The following is a 24,458-nucleotide window of genomic DNA, read 5'->3' as shown; positions in this document are numbered from 1 at the left end:
TACTGAGGGAACTCAGAGACCAGCGCTGGTGCAGGTCCTCGCACATTGAGCGCCAGTCTCGTGGGCCCACTGTTCTTTCTATATACTTTGTCTCTGTGTCTTATTTCTTTTCTCAGTCTCTCGGCTCCACCTGATGAGAAATACCCACAGGTGTGGAGGGGCAGACCCCCTTCAAAAAGCTCATATACCTCTCTAAACAGTTCTACAGGAATAAATGGAGGTGGCTGCCAATATCCTTTAAGCCACCTCAAAAACCAAGTTGACAGGGTGTATGCTTTTTTCTTTTCTCTCGGGAAAAATACCAGTGCCCTCTGGTGTCCAAAGTGCACCTTGAGTAGTACCATGTAGATCAGCTTATTTTCAAAGAATAATGTACTAATTCAATGTTAGAGATAATTTTTTAAAATAAATTTTGGAGGCTGGACACGGTGGCTCACGCCTGTAATCCCAGCACTTTGGGAGGCCGAGGCAGGCGGATCACTTGAGGTCAAGAGTTCAAGACCAACCTGGCCAACATGGTGCAACACCGTCTCTACTAAATACAAAAATTAGCTTAGCGTGGTGGCACACCTGTAGTCCCAGTTACTTGGGAAGCTGAAAGAGCAGAATCACTTGAACCCAGAAGGCGGAAGTCGCAGTGAGCCGAGACTGCACCAGCCTGGGTGACAGGGCAAGACTCTGTCTCATAAATAAATAAATATTGGAGCATTAAATTCTGGGCAGCAATATACAAGCATGCTATTATCCTACAAATCACAATATAAAATACTCTTTATTTTCATGTTTTTGAGAGCAGTGAACACACAAAATATAATCTCTGGAAGGGACTAAAATTCTTTTTTCAATCCACCGTTTTCTAAGGCTTCACATCTCTAGTCCAGCTTCATTGGATCACAGATAATCCCCTGCCGACTGAGCATGGTGGCTCACGCTTGTAATCCCAGGACTTTGGGAGGCCGAGGAGGGCCGATCACTTGAGTCCAGGAGTTCAAGACCAGCCTGGGCAACATGGTGAAACCCCATCTCTACCAAAGGAAAAAGAAAAGAAAGAAAGAAAAATTAGCTGAGTGTGGTTGTGTGCACCTGTAATCCCAGCTACTCGGAAGGCTGAGGTGGGAGGATCTCTTGAGCCCAGGAAGTCAAGGCTGCAGTGAGCAGTGATCGCTCCACTGCACTCCAGCCAGGGCGACAGAGCAAGACCCTGTCTTTAAAAAGAAAATAATAAGAATCCCATTCATTATCTTCTAATGCAAACAATCAATGGAGTTTCTAAAGACCTAGACATATGTGGTGTCAGGACCTGCTTGTGTAACTGTTCCATCCTTTGCATTCGGCAGCGCGGAACCCCCTAGGCGACCCCGCGCTGGCCGGGAGCACTCTTCAGCCAAAGGCACGTTCCATTACCGCCTCTCGGGGGCGCGCCAGGCAGCGGGCCGGCCAAGCTGCCGCCGCCCGGGGCGCCCTGTCCCGTTCGCTTTTATGCCGACCTGGAAACTCACTCCGTGGTGCTCTAGATTGTTACAAAGTTCGGGGTAGTGCAGCCCCAGCGCCCCCCGCTCCCCGGCCTGCAGGTGGCATACGAGTCTCTTCGCTGTCGGAATTCGGGACTGAATCTATGCTGGGCGGCAACCCCTTCCCCCACCAGGATCACCGGGAAAGTGGCACCATGGATTCTCCATCCTTGACTGTGGCCACGCCCCTCTCGCTGACTCCGCCCATCCCACGGGAATTGGCACGTGGCGATTGGAGGTGTGTCGGGGGCGGAGCTGGGGGAGGTGGGCTGAGGAGGCGGGGCCTGGGAGGGGACAAAGCCGGGAAGAGGAAAAGCTCGGACTCGCCGTATGGTCCCGGGTTTCTGCAGAGTCTACTTCAGAAGCTGAGCCAGTGTGAGTCCGGTTTGGGATTGCCAGGCTGTGCTCGTGAGTCTGAGCTTGTGAGCGGCTGTGGCGCCCCAACTCTTCGCCAGCATATCATCCCGGCAGGTAACCTCAGGCTCCGAGGGGCGGCCCCGGCCCCTGGCTGTCGGGGGGTGGCTCTAATTCCGCAGAAGGCAGGAATGGGGTAAAGGAAAAAAGCGCAGATCTTGGGTGTGGAAGGAGTCGAGGCCTGCGTGCAAAGAAGGGAACAAATCCAGGTATTGAGAATGGGAAAAGAAAATGGAAGGAGGGGATGCTGGATGCTTGGATATGCAGAAGGCCTGCTTTTGGGCATGGGAGGGAGAAATTGGGCGGTGAGGAAGTTGGATGCAGTGACAAGGGGAAAATCAGGTCTGCACTTGGGTTGGAAGATCGAGGGGTGGAAGTTGCGAGAATGCATGTAGAAGACTAATCCTGGAGTGTAGGAGGAATAAAACGTTGCAGCAGCTGGGGACTGGATGCAAAGAAGGCTGTAAGCCGAAGACGGGCGTCTGCAGGGAACTCAGGCGGCGAGGAATAGCCTTGAGGCGGATCCCTCGCGTCCGCCAGGGGGCTTGGAGAGGCGGAGCTCCAGCGGCCTTCAGAGGGGTCGCTAGGCCACGCGGGGCGAGAGGGGACTGGGGGAAACACCCCCGCCAGTTCCGGGTGCCTGGAGTTTAAAAGGTCCCAGCACCAGCGAGGGGAGGGGAGGGGCGGGCGTGGAGACCTGGAAGGAGGTACCGATCCAGCCTTGGTTGCAGCCCTCTTGCACAACGGCCATAAGGACGGATGCAGGCCAAGAGCAAGGACGTGCAAACCCGAAGACCTAACGGGCGGCGAAGCGGGGGCACGCCCTCGCACACGCAGAGATAAATTGTGCCCCCGTGACCTTTATTTGGAAAGTGCCTGCGGGCCTGAAACTGGCCTTTGTCCCTCCGAGTACACTCAGCACTGTACTTTAAACCGGATAAACTGGGCTGTCTGGCAGGTATTAAAAACAGCTAAATTCTCCTGTGAGTGTTCTATATGTTAACACTTTTATTCCTTGTTTTGTTTTAGGAGATAAACTACATTCAGTTGAGTCTGCAAGACTGGGAGGAATTGGGGTGATAAGAAATTCATTCACTGTCAAGGTGAGAATTAGCAATTTTCCCCCTTCTTCTGTACTTTCTTTGATGTGGCAGTACAGTGTTTAACTGGTCTTGGGGCAGGCCAAGGCACTGCAAGGGAATGAGTGAGGAATATTTCCAACAACGAATTCCAACAGCTTCCTTGTTTCTTTAAATACAGTGTCTTATCTGCAAGAGATCATTTTCGCCCAGAAATTATTGTAGTTCATGAACTCGGCAAAAAACAACCTGGCCAAAAACTTGAGGTTGATGAAAATAATATTAAATGGCTCTTTTTTTCATTAAACTACTCTGTATTGTTATTCCAGGTTTATTTTCTGGAATTGCACAAGTATGTTGGAAGATAGGATTCAGCTACTTTAAAATTAAATGAGCTGGTGCCTGTTGGTCTTGGAACAGCCCTTCCTTCTGAAGTTGGGGTTGGGGTGGAGACAAAATCTGAGGGGCAACAAAGGTGGAGAAGTCAGTCCAGTGGGGCCTCGAGCCCATCCCATGGAAATCAGATCCAGAAGAAATACAATTATGTTCCACGTGGTAGTAACAATAAAGCTTCACTGTTCTAGTTAAAAGATGGTAAAAATTTCATGGCTAAGTAATGTGAGGAAAACCTGAAGCGTCTGAAGTATGCATTATAAGATAAAGAAAGATTACTGCAGAGAGTACAGTTGCTTTAACTGAGAAGGAAATAGTGAACTAAAAAGATATCAGTCTTCACATTTTAGGTACAGTATTTGACCTCTGTTAACTATATTTGCCATCAAGAATAAATTGCCATATCATGACTGTTGCGTCATACTATATAGGGGCATGGCCATGGAAGTGTAATATCAGGAACCAGATAAGTTCACTGCCTCCTTTTTTGCTTTGTTTTAAAATAAGGATAGGTGTGACATGGAATCAAACATGAACTGAATCATATGCTTTCAGCTGTACTACAAATTATACTTGACATTACAAATGGGAAGTAATTGACTCATCCACACCATTCTGTTCATTTCTTTTAGTCTAGTTCAGTTCCAGAAGGTTCCCCAAAGGAATCTCCTAAACACTAGTAAGAAGAATTCTAGAATTACAAATTTGGGAAGTGAAAATGGGTCTGGGGACTGGAAATACATCTAGGCTTGTCAAGAAACAGAGGCTTACTGTCTACTAATCATTGCATTTTTATTTAAAGACCAAATTACTTTAGCTCAATTTTTCAAGAAAGACTATTTTAGGCCTCTTATCTAATAATTCTTTAAAGTCAATTCTCTTGACTTTTTTAGTACTTAAGAGAATGAAAGCAATTTGCAGCTGTGTTGTTGGATTAAAAAAGAGTTTTGATTAGAGCATCATTCGAAGGAATAGATAACTTTTAGCAGGCTCAGAGCTTCTTCTACCTCTAGGGACAAGCTGGGACAGTTTCATTTCTTCCAAAGGGTCCAACCTTGCACTTTCTGAGAATCAGATTGATTTGTATATGCTACCCCAACACCCTATCCTTAAAGTGCTATCTTCCTAGGACAATGCAGTTTGTCCTATCCCACTCACTAGCAGCTTACCCTTGCCTGTGAACAGCCAGAAGAAAATGACAGGGACATGCTTGGGTCCTGGGCAGTGGCCCTACTGTATAGAGATTCTTCTAATTGAGAAACCACTTTGTTGTATTTAGCCCCACATCTCCAATGTCTGTGTTATCTGTAGGAAAACAGTTCCACCAGGAATTCTTCATCTCGCTTTTAGACTTAAAGTTTCCCTGAATATGGGTCACAAGAACCAGTTGAATCTCCTCATGGCTAGTTATTTTTATTAAATAACAAAAACAGCCTCTTAAAAGGAGGAGAAATACTAGCACTCACCATTCTGCACATCTTGAGAGCCCAGTAAAATGATGAGTTGGACTGAAGTGTTCAATAAACATGAGATTGTGGAAATAATCTCATTTCTTAAGACAAACCAGTAATTGAGAATAATGATTGCATTATGAAGGGCATGTTATAGGGTCAGGCTCTCCCATGCTCCAGCTAGGTGGCCTTGGGAAAGCTCTTTTTCTTTTAACAAAGTAAAATGGGGAAATGATGTCCATTTTTTAGGATTGTTACAAGGGCTAGCTCAGAAACCACATGTGAAACATAACACAATACTTTGTTCAGAGAAGATACTCAATTCTAATGGTAAATAGAATTGCTGTTACTAGCTTTTTATTCAACTGCACATAAATTGAATTGCATGAATTGTTCTTTTAGTAGTCACTATGTTGTTTATATATTTTGTTTCCACTTTATAATGAAATAAATGACAAGGCATGTTATTTTTTTTTTCTTTTTAGGTTTATTGAAGTCAGAATGTCCAAAAAAATCAGTGGCGGTTCTGTGGTAGAGATGCAAGGAGATGAAATGACACGAATCATTTGGGAATTGATTAAAGAGAAACTCATTTTTCCCTACGTGGAATTGGATCTACATAGGTAAATGAGTTACCCCTCCATGTAGCAAACTCAGAAAGTATAATCTGGCTGGGCATGGTGGTGCACACCTGAAGTCCCAGCTACTTAGGAGGCAGAGGCAGGAGGATCCCTCAAGACCAGGAATTCAAGTCCAGCCTGGGCAACAGAGTGAGACCCCATCACTTTAAAAAAGAAAAAGAAAAAAAAAGGGAAGGAAAAACAGGGAAAAAAAAAAAAGAATGTAATCTGAATTATTTTGAGGTGAAGTTAGCTTTTTTTATATAGATATAGCTGTGTTTTGTGAATAAAGTTTGTTTTAAGCCTAAATATATTCAGATGAATCTTCTAATTTTAACATACTGCTAGAAAAACTGGATTTATCATCTAAAAGTCAAGAATTATAAGGGAAAGAATGATTTTCAGATTCTTCTAACCTTCTGTTTCCTGTGAAGGTTTTATTTGTAATAAAGCAGTGGCTAAGAATACAATGTATTGAGAAAAGGGAAATAAGAGAGGATGTAAGAAACTAAATGCAGTTAACACAATTTTGTCATTTCAAACTCAATTTTCTATCACTCTACTTAGTCAATGGACTTGTTTCCTTTTCATTCCTCACCTTTTGCCCTTTTCATACAATTGTAGTGCAGAAAGAATTCATGACGTTACTTAATTGAACCCTTCCTTTCCGGCAGAATTCCCTTAAATCCTATGTCCCTTTGCCCTGTGTGTAAAGTGCTTGGGGACAGATGCAAAAGTCTATGTAATTCTCTCATTTTTTTTCGCTGTGTTTTTTATAAACTTGCTTCTGTTCTTTGTACCTTTAGGTAGAGATAGAATTTTTAAAAGGGTAAAGTGGTTGAAGACTGGCATAGAAAAATATTGAACAACATGTTTCAGCCAAACTATTGGCAACTCTAAGTGTGTTTGCCTCAGCCCAGAATTAGTCATCAAAATTTGTCCTAAGGACCTGTTTAAGTGGAGACATTTAATTCACATAATGTCATTAAGCATACTTTTTAATTGTTCTAAACCTAAGCTGCTGATGTCTATATTGAAATCATGATAAATAGAAATCATGATAAGATATAAATACTTGCAGAAGTCAACCAAACATAGGAAATTAGGCATAAAAACATCTTCCAACTAGGTTAAAAAAACAGCGTTTTAGCCTGCCTTCCTGCCTTCCTTCCTTCCGTCCATCCGTCCTTCCTTCCTTCCTTTTCTTTCTTTCTTCCTTCTGTGGCCCAGGCTAGAGTAAACTCGGCTCGCTGCAGACTCCCTGCGTCTGGCTCCCGTGATTCTCCTGCCCTGGCCTGCGGGCTGCCTGGGATTGCCGCCGCGCGCCACCACCCCTCCCTGGTTTTTCTCCTTTGGCTGTAGGCACGGTTTCGCCATGTCGGCCAGGCTGGTCTCCAGTGCTCTGCCCGCCTCAGCCTCCCGAGGTGCTGGGACTGCAGATGGAGGCTCAGTCATTCGGTGCTCGGTGTTGCCCGGGCTGGAGTGCGGTGGCGTGGTCTTGGCTTGCTGCAGCCTCCGCCTCCCAGCCGCCTGCCTTGGCCTCCCAGGGTGCTGGGATTGCAGCCTCTGCCCTGCCGCCGCCCCGTCTGGGAGGTGGGGAGTGTCTCTGCCTGGCCGCCCATCATCTGGGTTATGAGGAGCTCCTCTGCCCGGCCGCCCCGTCTGGGAGGTGAGGAGTGCCTCTGCCCAGCCGCCACCCCGTCTAGGAAGTGAGGAACGTCTCTGCCTGGCCGCCCATCGTCTGGGATGTGAGGAGCGCCTCTGCCCGGCCGCCCATCGTCTGGGATGTGAGGAGCGACTCTGCCTGGCCACCCCGTCTGGGAAGTGAGGAGCCCCTCTGCGCGGCCGCCCCGTCTGGGAAGTGAGGAGCACCTCTGCCCGGCCGCCCCGTCTGGGAAGTGAGGAGCGCCTCTGCCCGGCCACCCATGGTCTGGGATGTGAGGAGCGCCTCTGCCCAGCCACCCATGGTCTGGGATGTGAGGAGCGCCTCTGCCCGGCCGCCCCGTCTGGGAAGTGAGGAGCGCCTCTGCCCGGCCACCCATGGTCTGGGATGTGAGGAGCGCCTCTGCCCAGCCACCCATGGTCTGGGATGTGAGGAGCGCCTCTGCCCAGCCACCCATGGTCTGGGAAGTGAGGAGCGCCTCTGCCCGGCCACTCATCGTCTGGGATGTGAGGAGCGCCTCTGCCCGGCCGCCCCATCTGGAAGCGAGGAGCCCCTCTGCCCGGCCGCCACCCCATCTAGGAAGTGAGGAGCGGCTCTGCCCGGCCGTCCCGTCTGGGAAGAAGTGAGGAGCGCCTCTGCGCGGCCGCCCCATCTGGGAAGAAGTGAGGAGCGCCTCTGCCCGGCCGCCCCGTCTGTGAAGAAGTGAGGAGTGCCTCTGCCCGGCCACCCATCGTCTGGGAAGTGAGGAGCGCCTCTGCCCGGCTGCCCCGTCTGGGAAGAAGTGAGGAGCACCTCTGCGCCCCCGTCTGGGAGGAGGAGCGCTCTGCCGGCCGCCCCGTCTGGGAAGTGAGGAGCGCCTCTGCCGGCCGCCCCTTTGGGATGTGAGGAGGGCCTCTGCCCGGCCGCCCTGTCTGGGAGTGAGGGGCCCTCTGCCCGGCCGCCCCTTCTGGGATGTGAGGGCCCTCTGCCCGGCCGCCCCGTCCGGGAAGTGAGAGCGTCTCTGCCCGGCCGCCCCGTCCGGGATGTGAGGAGCGCCTCTGCCCGGCCGCCCCGTCTGGGATGTGAGGAGCGCCTCTGCCCGGCCGCCCAGTCTGGGAAGTGAGGACCACCTCTGCCCAGCCACCCCGTCCGGGAAGTGAGGAGCTCCTCTGCCCGGCCGCCACCCCGTCTAGGAAGTGAGGAGCGTCTCTGCCCAGCCACCCCGTCTGGGACGTGAGGAGCACCTCTGCCTGGCTGCCCCGTCTGTGATGTGGGGAGCGCCTCTGCCTGGCTGCCCCGTCTGTGATGTGGGGAGTGCCTCTGCCCGGCCGCCCCATCTGGGAGGTCTACCACAGAGGCCAGAAGCAATGTGGGGGCTGGATGTGGTGGCTCACGCCTGTAGTCCCAGTACTCTGGGAGGCTGGGGCGGGTTGATCACTTGAGGCTAGGAGCTGGAGACCAGCCTGGCCAACATGGCGAAACATATGAAAAATACAACTGTCAAACCAACCAATGAAACAAGCGACAACAAAACAGGTCTACCCTGGAGTCATACTCTAATTTTTTCTATTTTCCTCCCTTTCTGATCCTTTATCCCACTTTCTTTTTCTTCCTCTTCCTTCTCCTTCTTCTTTGTCAAATAGAGGATTGAGTTATTATCATTGATCCATACAAAGTCCCTCTCTCATTTATTTTCTTTAATTCCCACCCCCCATTTCTATTCCCCATCTTCCCATGTGCAACCTTCCTAATATGTTTGATATGCATCTTTTTGTTCGTATGTACTTTTAGAAAATGTTTATTGTTTTGTGTGCAAAAAAATAAATAAATAAAATAAAATAAAAAAGCGTTTTAGGAACTCCTGTTTCAGGACTTTACATGACAGTAGGTGAACTGGCAGGGTTCTCTTCCTTATAATGGCTGCAAAGATGCTTTGAGCCTCTTTAGTGTAGAATCATGAGGAGTTTTAAAGGGGAGTCACTATGACTAGGAGGATAAAAGTTGGTGGCTACAGACTAGATAATTTTTGGAGGCTCAAACAAGTTTTAAATTTTTCAAAAATTCCTATTATTATCACTGACTGGTTCTTTTTCAGGAGAATGGAACAGATAGTTTGTTTTATGTAGGCTGGACGGTGGTCCGGGCAATTTGTTCCTTCCTTTCTTACCTTCTTAGGAATGTTAAGAAGACAAGCAAAAAATCTACTAATTTGCTGATAGATTCTCCTCATGAGAAATGGTTCCTAGGAACTTGAAAACTACTGATCATACTTCCTGTTGGAGTTGGGATTGGATCAGCATTTCCTATGCAAGAAGATAACGAAGGACATGACTTCGCTAGATTTATATGAATTACCTAAGGTCGAAGCAATTGGGAGTTATTTTTATTTGGAAATATGTCAAGATTACTGTCTCTGTTTGCATCATGAGTTGGGTAGGAGATCTAAGAAAGGAAGATAAGGGAACCAAAAAAATCTAGAGGCAGGTTTTAAGAGCTGGAAAACTTTTCTTTAAATTCTTGGAGAACAGAATAAATTGTTACATTATTTTGTTTTCTTGCTTTTTAACAAACTATTACATGCTTCAAATAAAGCTTCGCAGTCATTTTCTATGCTCCCTGGACAACCAACATTCTTTCAGCTCTGAATGACCTGCGATCTTAATGTTGGTGTATATTAAGCTTTTACTCTCTGGTATGTACAAAACCATTGATGGATTCCTTTACTTACCCAATAAACTGTAGGCTTGTTTCCAGCACAAACACTTGCTCAAGAATTAGAGAAAGAATTAGCTGGACATGGTGGTGCATGCCTGTAGTCCCAGCTACTCAGGAGGCTGAGGCAGGAGAATCACTTGAACCCAGGAAGGCAGAGGTTGAGTGAGCCAAGATCGTGCCACTGCACTCCAGCCTCGGCAACAAAACGAGACTCGTCTCAAAAAAAAAAAAAAAAAAAAAAAGGGAAAGGCTCATTTTATGACTAACTGGCATTAATGAAGGAGTCATTCGCATTTTTGGCATCAACTGTCACATCTTTACCTCCCACCACTTTAATGTCAAAATACAAAAAATCCTTTAAGCCCTCCCACCCCCTTTTATTTTTAAAGAGCAATATTTACTAAGCGAAAAAGGTGGTCCTTAGACTTACACTTAATTTTACTAATTATATGGAGAGAAACCAGGCCATTATTGCCTCTATCTGGTGAAAAACAGGAGGCAAAGGGCAGAGTTTGATGGTTTCCATTCAGTTTCCTGATAGACAGCTTCCCATTACAAGAGGAGGGGCGGCCCAGCAGTCTAGCCTCTCAGTTCTCTTTTTAGTTGGCACCCATCTTCTGTGTGCTAATGCTAAAACTTGGCAGATTTTGGTGTACTCGGAGCCTTCACTTTCTGCATAGTGAGCTCTATATGCCATCACTGCAGTTACAGGTTATAACTATCCATTTGTCTGAAAAAATTTGCTTCTAATTTTTCTCTTTCAAGCTATGATTTAGGCATAGAGAATCGTGATGCCACCAACGACCAAGTCACCAAGGATGCTGCAGAAGCTATAAAGAAGTATAATGTTGGCGTCAAATGTGCCACTATCACTCCTGATGAGAAGAGGGTTGAGGAGTTCAAGTTGAAACAAATGTGGAAATCACCAAATGGCACCATACGAAATATTCTGGGTGGCACAGTCTTCAGAGAAGCCATTATCTGCAAAAATATCCCCCGGCTTGTGAGTGGATGGGTAAAACCTATCATCATAGGTCGTCATGCTTATGGGGATCAAGTAAGTCATGTTGGCAATAATGTGATTTTCCATGGTTTTTTTTTTTCATGGCCAGAAATTTCCAACTTATATGTGTTTTATTCTTATCTTTTGGTATCTACACCCATTAAGCAAGGTACAAAATTGAGAAATGCATATATGTATAACTGTATATTTACACACATTTAGCTAAAGGCAGATACAAATAAACTTACAAATAGGCGTCCATCTCAACACATTTTTTTCAAACATGCTGTTTTTTTTCCTTTATCCTTTTATTCAGTTATACCATATGATATTGCCATTTTTATGTTGGTAATTTCATATGGTTCAACCAGATCTGTGGTTTTCAACACTGGCTGCACAATAGGATCCCCTTACAAGTTTTTTTGGTGGTTTTGTTTTGCTTTGCTTGATTTGTTTGTTTTAGTTCCAATGCTTGAGTACCACCCTACACAAATTAAAATCTGAATTCCATGGGGTTCAGGCATTTTAAAGCTCCCCAGGTGAATCTAATGTGCCAACTTGAGAACCACCAAAGATTGTACTAAACATCCCATCATGCATAAAAGAAAAAACTGGCTGGGTACCATGGTTCACACCTGTAATCCTAGCACTTTGGAGGCCAAGTTGGAAGCACTGCTTGAGGCCAGAGTTTGAGACTAGCCTGGACAACATAGCAGAACCCTGTCTCTACAAAAATGAAAAGTATTTCAATAATTATGTCAATTGCTCATGGAAGAGCGAGTTTTGTTGTTTATTCATATACAAAGTGAGTTTAGGCAAAGCTGAGTGGAGTGGCATGTGCCTATAATCCCAGCTACTTGGGAGGCTGAGGCGTGAGGATCCCTTAAGCCTAGGAGTTCAAGGTTACAGCTATGAGCTATGATCACACCACTGCCTACACAACAGAGCAAGACCCTGTCTCGAAAAAGAAAAAGAAAAAAAAAAACTGACTTGGTAGTTGAAAGCAGCCTCACTAAAGCATTGCTTCCTGCCTGGAAAGAAAGTATTGCTTCTTTACTTCTGTACCAGTAGGCTTGTTGCCAAATTAAGCAAAAAAACTGCCAAGTAAACAAAATCAAAGTTCAGTGCTGAAACTGAGGTTTCAGACTTTCACAGAAAGTAGTTTATGTCTTAAAAGGACCTTAAAAACAGGAATCTCTCATGCTGAAATCCAGAGGTTTTAATGTAGCCATCACTGAAAACAGTGTGTTGAGGGTAAACAGTTTAGTCCTTGAGGGGTCAGTTAACTTTGTTCCACCCTGTGGCTAAAACTATCCTTTCATCCTGGCCAAAGCCTTCAGAAATAGCTCCCAGGGGCCCAAGCAAGGGAAGGTAGAATGGCAGTGGTGCAAACTCGCTAATCTTGCAAACATCACCCTAGATTCTTTCCAGCTCAGTCGTGCCTTTTTTCTGTGTATATCCTTTTTGTTTTTTGTTTTTGAGACAGAGTCTCACTCTGTCGCCCAGGCTGGAGTGCAGTGGTGTAATCTTGGCTCACTGCAACCTCTGCCTCCCGGGTTCAAGCAATTCTCCTGCCTCGGCCTCCTGAGTAGCTGGGATTACAGGCACATGCCACCACGCCCGGCTAATTTTTGTGTTTTTAGTAGAGACGAAGTTTCACCATGTTGGTCAGGCTGGTCTCAAACTTCTGACCTTGTGATCCGCCCGCCTCTGCCTCCGCCTCCCAAAGTGCTGGGATTACAGGCATGAGCCACCATGCCCGGCCTTCCTTTTTTTTTTCTTTTTTTTTTTTTAATTATTTTGGCATCAGTCATTTGTAAAAATGGCCATTCTATTTATTAAAGTCCAGAAAGAGAATTTCAAACCTCAGGTTGATTCACGGACTGTTTAAATATACATAAACCCATACAAAGCATTTATGGTGCTTTGGTGCCTCATTTTCTCCCTTTTCAGAAATAGTAATAAATTACCACCCATATTTACTTTATGGATTTTATATGTCAAAAATGTTCTGTGTAAAGTAGGTATTTAATCTTTATTGTTACTTACTGCTCTTTTACCAGTTGTTATTAGTATTTCTCTACACATAAAGATGTGGCCAGTGCCTGCTGGTACCTAACTCTGCAAGTATCTGATGCAAGTCATTGAAGAAGATACAATGCAGTAAAGACTTATGGATGTCTAGTATATGCCAGGCATATTATTCCACTGAGTAGCTGAGGCCCATGAGGGAGGTGCCTGTCCTTGAACAGCCCTTTCCTAAAAATCATCATCATCCCATTGTAGCTGCTCCCAGAATGATTGGATTGCTCCATATGAACAAGTCCTATAACACTAGTAACAATGATACCATGAGACCGAGCCCTGATGGCCTAAGGACCAGTCCTCAAGTCCTTTGACCCTGGATGCATTATTTCTACGATATCATAGTTCCCTCCTTGTAAGATGGATGTAAGAATCAAATGAGATGATGCACGTTAAGCACTTAAAGCATCTGGCATGGAGTAAGGACAAAGCATTAGCTACCTCAGTACTACAATTAGTATTGTTATCATCACCCTCTAGGGAGACTTCCCTGACTTCCTTGCCATGGTCACCTCTTTTCCTCTGTCATCCTATAGTTTTTTTTTTTTTTTTTGGAGGGGGGGCGGTGTCTATACCCTCTTTTGGCATTTGAAAGCTCTTATATTACTTTTCACTTACATATGTCTTTATTGGGTTGTAAACTTCCTAAAGGAAAGTGGCTTATGTTATTCTCTGTCCTCTTCAGATCAGTGCTCAGAAAACTTTCCTGTACCTCATATAGGCACCTAACAAATATTTATTGATTTGGGGGGACGTCTGGACCTCTTCATCCCCATCTCCTAAAAAAAAAAAAGAGTTTGACATACTGCCCTATTTGTCTAGGTGTCTTCTAGGTCTATATTATATTAATATTTTCTTTACAATTCCTGCTAGGGTATTTTTTTTTTCTTTATACCTTTTTCCCCCCTACACAGTACAGAGCAACTGATTTTGTTGTTCCTGGGCCTGGAAAAGTAGAGATAACCTACACACCAAGTGACGGAACCCAAAAGGTGACATACCTGGTACATAACTTTGAAGGTATGTATGACTGTAGCATAAGCTTCTTTTTTTTTTTAAACAAATGATTTAGATAATATTTTCATTGCTTTTTTTAACGTTAGTTATGTAACTGCCTAAAAATATAATCTGAATCTATAGTGTTTTTGCAAAACCCAAAACCTGACATAAAGAAGTAATTTGCTTCCATACCTTCCTGTGGCATGAATAAAGGCACAAAAGGGTTACCCACTTAATTGGAAATGCCTTTAGGCAAAGACAAGGAGATGATTATGCATTTATCTTAAAGCACAGAGAGAAGTTGGCAGAAATCTGCTGTGCATGAATTATATACATTAAATATTAATATTCTCAAATCACCCAGCATATAATCCTGCCCTTTGCTCTGATAGAGTTTGTATCTGGAAGAGATTTCCTTATATATTTGCTGAAGTTTTCTTCTTGCCCTTCTGGGTATTTATCCTGTGAAAAAGTAGAACATTTGCTTTTTGCCTTTTCTTTCCCAGCTACCTGCTACCTTTGATGGCAAATCCCACCCAAAAGTTGTTGAAAGAATTAGTGGGCCCTTTTCCTTCACTATTGAAGTTGTTGAACGCACTCACACAAACAAAAAACCCAACACTCACCTACCTTTTGTTTTTCTTGCCTCTTCCAAATAATATCTATTGGAATCTGGTTCTGCAGGCTTCAGCACATTTCACCCTGAACCCAAGTTAACCCTGAGCATTGGCATGGATTCAATTTCTATGTTTAAGTAATAACAAAGTTCAATAAGAGTTGTAAAACACAGTGATTACATGTAGCATAATTACTTCTACTTATTTCTACCAACTACAGTAGGAGTGCTCAGTATCCTCCAGGAGATTATAAGAATTTTCATTCAGTATTTGAAATGTAAGTTTTTCTCAATAACTGAGGATTGAGTGCACCCCTAAAGTTTAAAATAGATGTTGGGAATTGTAAAGGTAGGGTGTTTGTCCATTCTTGCATTGCTATAAAGAAATACCTGAGGCTAGGCGGGGCGCGGTGGCTCACGCTTGTAATCCCAGCACTTTGGGAGGCCGAGGCGGGCGGATCACGAGGTCAGGAGATCGAAACCACGGTGAAACCCCGTCTCTACTAAAAATACAAAAAAATCAGCCGGGCGTGATGGCGGGCGCCTGTAGTCCCAGCTACTCGGAGAGGCTGAGGCAGGAGAAAGGCGTGAACCCGGGAGGCGGAGCTTGCAGTGAGCCGAGATTGCGCCACTGCACTCCAGCCTGGGCGACAGAGCGAGAGTCCGTCTCAAAAAAAAAAAAAAAAAGAAATACCTGAGGCTGCATAAGTTATAAAGAAAAGAGGTTTAATTGGCTCAGTTCTGCAGGCTGTACAAGCCTGGCTCCAACACCTGTTCCTGGTGAGGGCCTCAGGAAGCTTCCAATCTTGGCAGAAGGCGAACAGACAATAGGTGTATCACATGGCAAGAGCGGGAGCAAGAGAAAGAGAAGGGGGAGGTCCCAGACTCTTAAACAACCAGATTTCAAGTGAATTAACTGAGCGAGAACTCACGTAATCACCAAAGGGAATGGTCCTAAGCCATTCATAAGGGATCCAACCCCATGTTCCAATCACCTCCCACCAGGCCCCACCTCCAACATTGGGAATCACATTTCCACATGAGATTTGGAAGGGACAAATATCCAAACCATATCAGTATGTAAAAGAAGTTTCAAAATTATTTGCCTTTTCCTACATGTATTTATGGTTCATATCAGTTTTTGGTATTTCTGCATCTTCAGGATTTTAAAGACTGTATGTTTTTTCATTTCTGTTGTCCTTCCAAAACAAGGTAGAATGTCCTTATCTAAAACTGGCTTTTCTCTCATTATGTGCCTCAGAAATTTGTGGAATATTCAGGTTGGAAACCTGTCTGGGACTTCTGAAATCTAGTCTCAGATGTGAGAGCTGAGAAGTAGGTCATTTGGTTGTGGTGGGTGACTTTAGCCTTATTACAACTACATTACATTTATTCTTCTCCCTTTTTTTCCTCTCATTGGTTTCTCCTCTACAGAGGGTGGTGGTGTTGCCATGGGGATGTATAATCAAGATAAGTCAATTGAAGATTTTGCACACAGTTCCTTCCAAATGGCTCTGTCTAAGGGTTGGCCTTTGTATCTGAGCACCAAAAACACTATTCTGAAGAAATATGATGGGCGTTTTAAAGACATCTTTCAGGAGATATATGACAAGTAACTATAGTTCTTTTTTAACTTTTTCTTTATTCTCGAGTAAGCTGACATTTGCATATAGAGTATGTATCTCCCTATCCCTTTGATTCTGGGGAAACTAAGTGAAAATCATCACTGTCTATCTTAAAGATAAGGGCAAAACTGAGGTTTAGCAGGAGTGAAACAAAACCACTCTGAGTTGCTTTTATAAGATAAACGTGTTCTTAAATAAGCTCCCCACATGAATTTTTTTCAGAGCCAGGTTCTTTAATGTTTAAATAAACTTGTACCCTGTTAGTGATAGGAAGTTCTAATTATTCATGTGTGAGTTTCTAAGTCAGACCCATTTCCATTCTTTCTGAAGCCCATTGTTAGAATTTAAAATTCTGTTTTAGTGGAGTCATTTGAACTTAAGTCTAAGTTTATGACAACACTGGCTTCCACAGCACAGGAGGTGGGCATGTGTTGATATTTAAGATTGGCATAACTCTCTTTAGGTGCAAGTGTTCAGGCCAAAATGTTCCTGAGGCATTTTGATTCCTCCTCCTGCTGCCCATCTATACCAAGCCCAGAAACTGTCTGGAATATATTTTACTTACCTGAATGACACCAAGAAGTAGAACAGTCTTTTCAAAAATGTATTTTTAAAATAAGCTGAATCTCAAGAATCTGATCTATAGTATAATGAAAACTGAAAAGTGAAGTAGTCATTGGGATACTCTACTGTCTCACTTAATTCTCACAGCTTCCCTGCAAGGTGGGTAAAATTGTTCCTACAGATGGCCAAATTGAGTTTTACAGTTAGAAAATGATTGGGCTGGGATTTGAGCCAATGTCTGTCAGATTCCTGAGTTTCTGCTACTTCTGCTAAAATATGCTGCTTCTTGTGTGTCCCATCTTCTGTTTGGGACAAGCAGATGATACCCCTAACAAAATCAATTTTCTTCATTATTATTCTCTTTTCTCTTTTGTTTCCCAGGCAGTACAAGTCCCAATTTGAAGCCCAAAAGATCTGGTATGAGCATAGGCTCATCGATGACATGGTGGCCCAAGCTATGAAATCAGAGGGAGGCTTCATCTGGGCCTGTAAAAACTATGATGGTGACGTGCAGTCGGACTCTGTGGCCCAAGGTACAGAGGTGGAGCCTGGTCTGTAGGAACTGGGTCATTTCAGGGTAGTTCTCTAATTTGGGAAGGGGAGTTTTGTAGTCCTTTGCTGTAAAATCATGGAATGTTAAACCTCCAGGTCCACCGTCTTATCTGACAGCTAAGGAAATTAAGCTCAGACTAGAGAAGTGATTTACCCAAGACCACATGGGAAGTAAATTAGTGGATTGACACTCCTGGCTCCAGTGCCAGTCCTTGAAGTTTTAAAGCCTACCTGATCTGAAAATCACTCCCTTTCCCTGCCCTCCTTGTCCTTTGGTGAAAATGTAAAAAAACCAGGGCACTCAGGCAAGGAGGGATAAAGTGAGGAGCTGATCATGTCATAACCAAGCTTTGGTGCCTGCAAAGCTCATTTATTGGGCAGCAGGACCTACTCATGTCCCTCTGCCAGCTGCTGTTCTGATAGAATATAAAACAAATATGTTTGGCCGGGCACACTGGTTCACGCCTGTAATCCTAGCACTTTGAGAGGCCAAGGCAGTGGATCACTTGAGGCCAGGAGTTTAAGACCAGCCTGGCCAACACAGAAAAACCCCATCTGTACTTTAAAAAAAAAAATACAAAAATTAGCCAGGTGCAGTCACATGCCTGTAGTCCCTGGCACTCAGGAGGCTGAGGCATGAGAATTTCTTGAGCCTGGGAAGGGGAGGTTGCAGTGAGCCAAGATCACGCCCCTATACTCCAGCCTGGGCAACAGAGCAAGACTCTTGTCTCAACAACAACAACAACAACAAAAGTGTTTTTGTTTACTGCTTAGCTTACACACAAATAAATTGAGCAAAGAACCCTAGGGCTGTTTACAGAAATTCCAGGAGAAGTTTCATGCATGGGGTAAGGGCCAAATCAACAGAAACACAGCACCTGGTTTCCTCAGCGCCAAGTTGCCCTTCAGTTTCAGTTGCCCTTGGTAGCTGTGTGAACTTGAATCTCCCCAGATGAATGTTTGTTAACTTTAATTAGGTTTGTTTTTCCCAAGAAGTACTACTTTTTCTCTCTCTTATCAGTGTTAAGCATCTCCTCTCAGTCTGAAAATCAGTACATCAATCTGGTTAAAGATAACTTTTTGAGCCGGGCGCGGTGGCTCACGCTTGTAATCCCAGCACTCTGGGAGGCCGAGGCGGGCGGATCACGAGGTCAGGAGATCGAGATCACGGTGAAACCCCGTCTCTACTAAAAATACAAAAAAAAAATTAGCGGGGCGTGGTGGCGGGCACCTGTAGTCCCAGCTACTCGGAGAGGCTGAGGCAGGAGAATGGCGTGAACCCGGGAGGCGGAGCTTGCAGTGAGCCGAGATTGCGCCACTGCACTCCAGCCTGGGCGACAGCGAGACTCCATCTCAAAAAAAAAAGGATAACTTTTTGTCAGATAAATGAGTTACACAACTCTCCTTACCCTCCATTTCTCTATATCCTCACAATCATTTGTACTGAATGCAACAGAGGAAGGAGTGTTGTTGCTTTGTGATGACTCCGTGGTTGATTATTAACTTCACAGGTGATGTTGGGAGGTAGCAAAAATGGAGAAAAGAAGAAAATCAATTATATAGATATGAGTTGTAATGTGGTTCTTTCAATAAGAAACCACAGAAGAGAATTGTTGTATTGAGGGTATGAAAGAGAGTGAGGAAGAGCAACTGGGATGTTCTTGGATCCAACCGATCCTGTGTTTACCTGCCTTCTCTTCCCACTCCCAGCAAGTGTATGAGCAGCTTGAAGGTTCTTAAGAGACAGCTCTCATCCATCTTTATTTCCCCAGAACAGCAGAGCATTGCACATAAGAATAACAATAATAGATTGAGCTCTCACTGTGTCCAGTACTAAAGAATATAAATATATATTTTTTCATGTATATTTATGAATATATGTATATTTATCTAATCCCACAGCAACCTAGTGAAGTAGGTGCTGTTATTACTCCCATTTTACAGATAAGAAAACAGCCGCAGTAGCTATGAAGTCATAGAACTAGAGTGGAATGTAGGCAGTTGGACCCTGAGCCCTCCATCAAGGAGTAGGTATCCCTGAGATAAGTGAGGGGAAAATGCAGCCTTTCCAGACCCATTGGCTCTGACATCTGGAGCAGGGATCCTGCCTTCTGAAAGGCAGAATTATTGGTGATTCCATGTGCTCTTGTTTACTTTGCTTACCAAGACCTATCAAGATTGAGTCATTTATGCTCTCATCTCTGAGAGAGTCAGTGCTCTTCATGCAGTTGGACCCAATACTTCATGCTCCGCTACTTACAGGGTATGGCTCTCTCGGCATGATGACCAGCGTGCTGGTTTGTCCAGATGGCAAGACAGTAGAAGCAGAGGCTGCCCACGGGACTGTAACCCGTCACTACCGCATGTACCAGAAAGGACAGGAGACGTCCACCAATCCCATTGGTAAGATGGTGTTTACATTGATTTCTCACCAGAGAGTGCTCTCCAAAGCAGCTCAGATGTGTTCCCTTGGCTGCTCAGTGTTTTGTGTGCAAAGTCATCACCAAGTAGCTGATTTGTTCTACTAATAAGATCTATTTGAATATGCTTCCTAAAATATACAATATTTGCTTTTCTGTTTTGTGGGAGAACATAGGTTACAGAGAAGAATGTTATCAACAAGCATTTTCCTTTACCTCTGGTGCAGTGAAATGTCATATAAGGCTACAAATCTAAAAGTCACATGGATAAATCCTTTCAACAAGTTTCAAAGATAGCACTTTAAAAAGAGATTACAGCCTGGAAAAAGGAGACCAATATAGACAAGAGATAGAAGAGATTGTGACCTTTTTCAAATTAGAAAATGCCTTAAGTTTCAAGCACTAGTGCCATGCCATGAAAATGTGTTTTTTTAAAGTTTCTGTTTGGTAAAATATTTCTAACTCTCCTAAAACTTCTAGCCCATGTGGTTAGTATCTAAAGAAGTCTGTCACCTAAACAAAAAACTATTCTGTTTTTGGGAACTATGAGACATTTGGAAACCTCTATAACTAGGATGATTGGAGTGTTGGGTTTTTTTCCCCCTCTTTTAGCTTCCATTTTTGCCTGGACCAGAGGGTTAGCCCACAGAGCAAAGCTTGATAACAATAAAGAGCTTGCCTTCTTTGCAAATGCTTTGGAAGAAGTCTCTATTGAGACAATTGAGGCTGGCTTCATGACCAAGGACTTGGCTGCTTGCATTAAAGGTTTACCCAAGTAAGTATAAGATGCCCTAGTTTCTGTGGTCAAATTAACACTTATCCTCACTGGGCTCAGAGCATCGGTGCTTTCTGGAATTATAAATTGTTATTCATCATCTAGTTCAGGAGTCAGCAGACATTATCTGTAAATTGTCAGATAGTGAATGTTTTAGGCTTTGTGGGACATACAGTCTTTTTGCAACTACACAACTATTCAACTTTGTCTCTGCCATTGTAGCAGGAAAGCAGTCATAGACAATACAGAATCAAATGGTGTGGCAACACCCCAATCAAACTTTTATGTTCAAAACCAGCCTCGATTTGGTTCATGTGCTGGGCTGTAATTTGCTGACATCTGATCTAGTTGATAATCATTGAATGAAAAGGTTCTATTTAATTTTAAGAAGCAGATTATAGACAAACAGAAACAAAGATACTTCAGAGGCTATTTTATTCTACTCCTTTATTTTCTTTAACTTACCGATGAGAAAAGTGAGCAGCACAAGTTTAAGGTGTGCAATTGATTACAGTCCCTTAAGTATCTGTAACCAATATTTGGGCAAATATTTGACAGCTTATATGTTTACTGAGAATTTTTGAGAACATGGTAGCCAGTATCCTGGGTTGATTGGATTGGCTCCATATCTCAACCAGTGCATCTGCAGAGGTCCCAGAGATATGGATTGGCTCCATATCTCAACCAGTGCATCTGCAGAGGTCCCAGGTAGGGTCAGTATACCCCATAATGGGGATATACTTGATCACTGCATGTTCCTTAATTTAAATTTCCAGCAAGATTGCAGTGTTCGAAATGGTCTTATCAGTGGAATACCTTTGTAGCCTATTTAATAGACACCTGTCAGCAGGATTATGTTATCCTGTCCATTGTCTTTTGTTTTTCTTTTTTTCTTTTCTTTTTTTTTTTTTTTTTTTTAATTAAGACAGAGTCTCGCTTTGCCCAGGCTGGAGTGCAGTGGCGTGATCTTGGCTCACTGCAACCTCCGCCTCCCGGGTTCAAGCGATTCTCCTGCCTCAGCCTCCCAAGTAGCTGGGACTTGTGCCACAACACCCGGCTAATTTTTTTTTTTTTTTTTTTTTTTTGTATTTTTAGTGGAGATGGGGTTTCACTGTGTTAGCCAGGATGGTCTCCATCTGCTGACCTCGTGATCCACCCGCCTTGGCCTCCCAAAGTGCTGGGATTATAGGTGTGGGCCACCAGGCCCGGCCTGTCTTTTGTTTTTCTTAAGACACTGATAGAAATAATAACATTATAACTTTTTTTAAAGACATGTAAACGGTTTGTGGGAAAGTGGGTAAAGGTTTGGCTATGCCCTGAATAAGTTTTGTTATGTTTAAGAATGAGGAAGAAGTGTGATGATTTTGGTCTCAGCAGCATTAGTCTGAACTGAAACTCCCTGATAATTTCACCCCCAAAGCTACATAGCAAGAAACCTAACTGAGTATGTGTGGATGAGTCTCTACTGTAGGTTGCCTAGAGAGCCTGAGTACTGAGCCTGGGTCAGCCCCAGGAACCCTGAACATAGTCATTGTCTGTAGGTTTTGTAGCTTACTAACATGAATGTGTTTTCTTCCAGAAACAAATAGAATACTATTTTAAGTAGCATTTCTAGGACTTTACCACTACCTGCTACCATATCAGAGACAAACTAAATTTTCTTTTTTTTCCTCCCCGTTAGTGTGCAACGTTCTGACTACTTGAATACGTTTGAGTTCATGGACAAACTTGGAGAAAACTTGAAGATCAAACTAGCTCAGGCCAAACTTTAAGTTCATACCTGAGCTGAGAAGGATAAGCGTCTTTTGGTAACTAGGTCTACAGGTTTACATTTTTCTGTATTACACTCAAAGATAAAGGAAAAATCAATTTTGTAATTTGTTTAGAAGCCAGAGTTTATCTTTTCTATAAGTTTACAGCCTTTTTCTTATATATACAGTTATTGCCACCTTTGTGAACATGGCAAGGGACTTCTTTAAAAATTTTATTTTATTTTCTAGTACCAGCCTAGGAATTCGGTTAGTACTCATCTGTATTCACTGTCACTTTTTCTCATGTTCTAATTATAAATGACCGAAATCAAGATTGCTCAAAAGGGTAAATGATAGCCACAGTATTGCTCCCTAAAATATGCATAAAGTAGAAATTCACTGCCTTCCCCTCCTGTCCATGACCTTGGGCACAGGGAAGTTCTGGTGTCATAGATGTCCCATTTTGTGAGGTAGAGCTGTGCATTAAACTTGCACATGACTGGAACAAAGTATGAGTGCAACTCAAATGTGTTGAAGATACTGTAGTCATTTTTGTAAAGAGCTTGCTGAATGTTTCCAATAGACTAAATATTGTTTAGGCCGCAGGAGAGTTTGGAATCCGGAATAAATACTACCTGGAGGTTTGTCCTCTCCATTTGTCTCTTTTCTCCTCCTGGCCTGGCCTGAATATTATGCTACTCTAAATAGCATATTTCATCCAAGTGCAATAATGTAAGTTGAATCTTTTTTGGACTTCTGCTGGCCTGTTTTGTTTCTTTTATATAAATGTGATTTCTCGGAAGTTGATATTAAACACTATTCTGGTCCTTATCTTCTCCTGAACTGTTGATTTTAATTAAAATTAAGTGCTAATTACTATTCTTCTGCGTTTCTGTTTATTGGATGCCAAGCACCACGCTACATCCTAGCCATAGGAGTGTAATCTGAAAAAAATTCTCTGCTCTTAAAAAGTTTACCATGGTGGAAATAGATAAGTAAATAGTAAGATGTAGATCCTGCAGTGAAAGGAAAGAGGACCAAAGAGGGAAATAAAGGAAGAATTAAGGAATATTAGAGAATAGATTATGTTTATGCTCATGCTAAGGAGTTTAGTCGTTATCTTGTAAATGATTAGGGAGCCAGTGAAGACTTTTAAGAAATAAGGGACTTGATCATATTTTTATTTTTAAAAATAGCACTCTGGGAAACTTTTATAAAAAATGGATAGTGGCTGGCCGGGCGCAGTGGCTCACGCCTGTAATCCCAGCACTTTGGGAGGCCGAGGCGGGCGGATCACGAGGTCAGGAGATCGAGACCATCCTGGCTAACACGGTGAAACCCCGTCTCTACTAAAAATACAAAAAATTAGCCGGGCGAGGTGGCGGGCGCCTGTAGTCCCAACTACGCAGGAGGCTGAAGCAGGAGAATGGCGTGAACCCCGGGGGGCAGAGCCTGCAGTGAGCTGAGAGCGCGCCACTGCACTCCAGCCTGGGTGAAAGAGTGAGACTCCGTCTCAAAAAATATATATATAAAATAATAAAAAATGGATAGTGGCTTTGGGAGGCCAAGGCGGGTGGATCACAAGGTCAGTTCAAGACCAGTCTGGCCAATATGGTGAAACCCCGTCTACTAAAAATACAAAAATTAGCCAGGTGTGGTGGCACATGCCTGTAGTCCCAGCTACTCAGGAGGCTGAGGCAGAAGAATCGCTTGAACCTGAGAGGCGGAGGTTGTAGTGAGCCAAGATTGTACCACTGCACTCTAGCCTGGGTGGCAAAGTGAGACTCCGTCTCAAAAAAACGAAAAAAGAATGGATGGTTTGGGGTGGGGAGGAGAGTGTTGGGTGCAGTTGAGGAAGGAGGACCAGTTAGGAGGCTGTTGCAATACTTTAGGTGGGAAATGGTGAAGATCTGACTGGAACAGTGGCACCAGGAAGAGAACGGGATAATCCCTGGGATAAGGAAGTTGAATGGATGGGTCTTGGCAAGACCAAGGATATGTGGGGATGGAGGGACAGCAGCAAGTCAAAGATGCTTCCCACTTTCTGGCCTCACACCTGGGGAAAGGCTGCTCCACATCCTAGCATCTCTGGGAGGAGGCCCGGGTGAGCTTTTGCACTCTCACACATCAGAAGTCAGTGAGTTGGGGTGGGGATCCTTGGTAATTTCTAGTCTACCTTCCTGGCAAGCTTGGAGTTGGGCCCCAGGCACTGCTCTACACAAATCCCCTTGAAAGCCCAATGA

At 44.0% G+C, this 24,458-nt stretch overlaps 1 protein-coding gene across 1 annotated transcript; it reads left to right on the top strand.

The window, feature by feature from the left end:
* Positions 1-1,777: 1,777 nt before the first annotated feature.
* IDH1 (isocitrate dehydrogenase (NADP(+)) 1) lies at positions 1,778-23,096 on the top strand. Its single transcript, XM_030802734.1, has 10 exons — positions 1,778-1,982; positions 2,955-3,028; positions 5,334-5,471; positions 10,591-10,882; positions 13,828-13,933; positions 15,963-16,140; positions 17,099-17,250; positions 19,532-19,672; positions 20,302-20,464; positions 22,146-23,096. Exons 3-10 carry the CDS (start codon positions 5,350-5,352, stop codon positions 22,234-22,236), a joined length of 1,245 nt encoding a protein of 414 aa, XP_030658594.1. The 5' UTR covers positions 1,778-1,982; positions 2,955-3,028; positions 5,334-5,349; the 3' UTR covers positions 22,237-23,096.
* The last annotated feature ends 1,362 nt before the right edge of the window (positions 23,097-24,458 follow it).

This window comes from Nomascus leucogenys, chromosome 22a (genome assembly GCF_006542625.1).
Source record: "Nomascus leucogenys isolate Asia chromosome 22a, Asia_NLE_v1, whole genome shotgun sequence".
NCBI lineage: Eukaryota > Metazoa > Chordata > Mammalia > Primates > Hylobatidae > Nomascus > Nomascus leucogenys.
The sequence above is the reverse complement of the archived record's forward strand: the minus strand, read 5'-3'. Positions and strand labels throughout refer to the sequence as shown.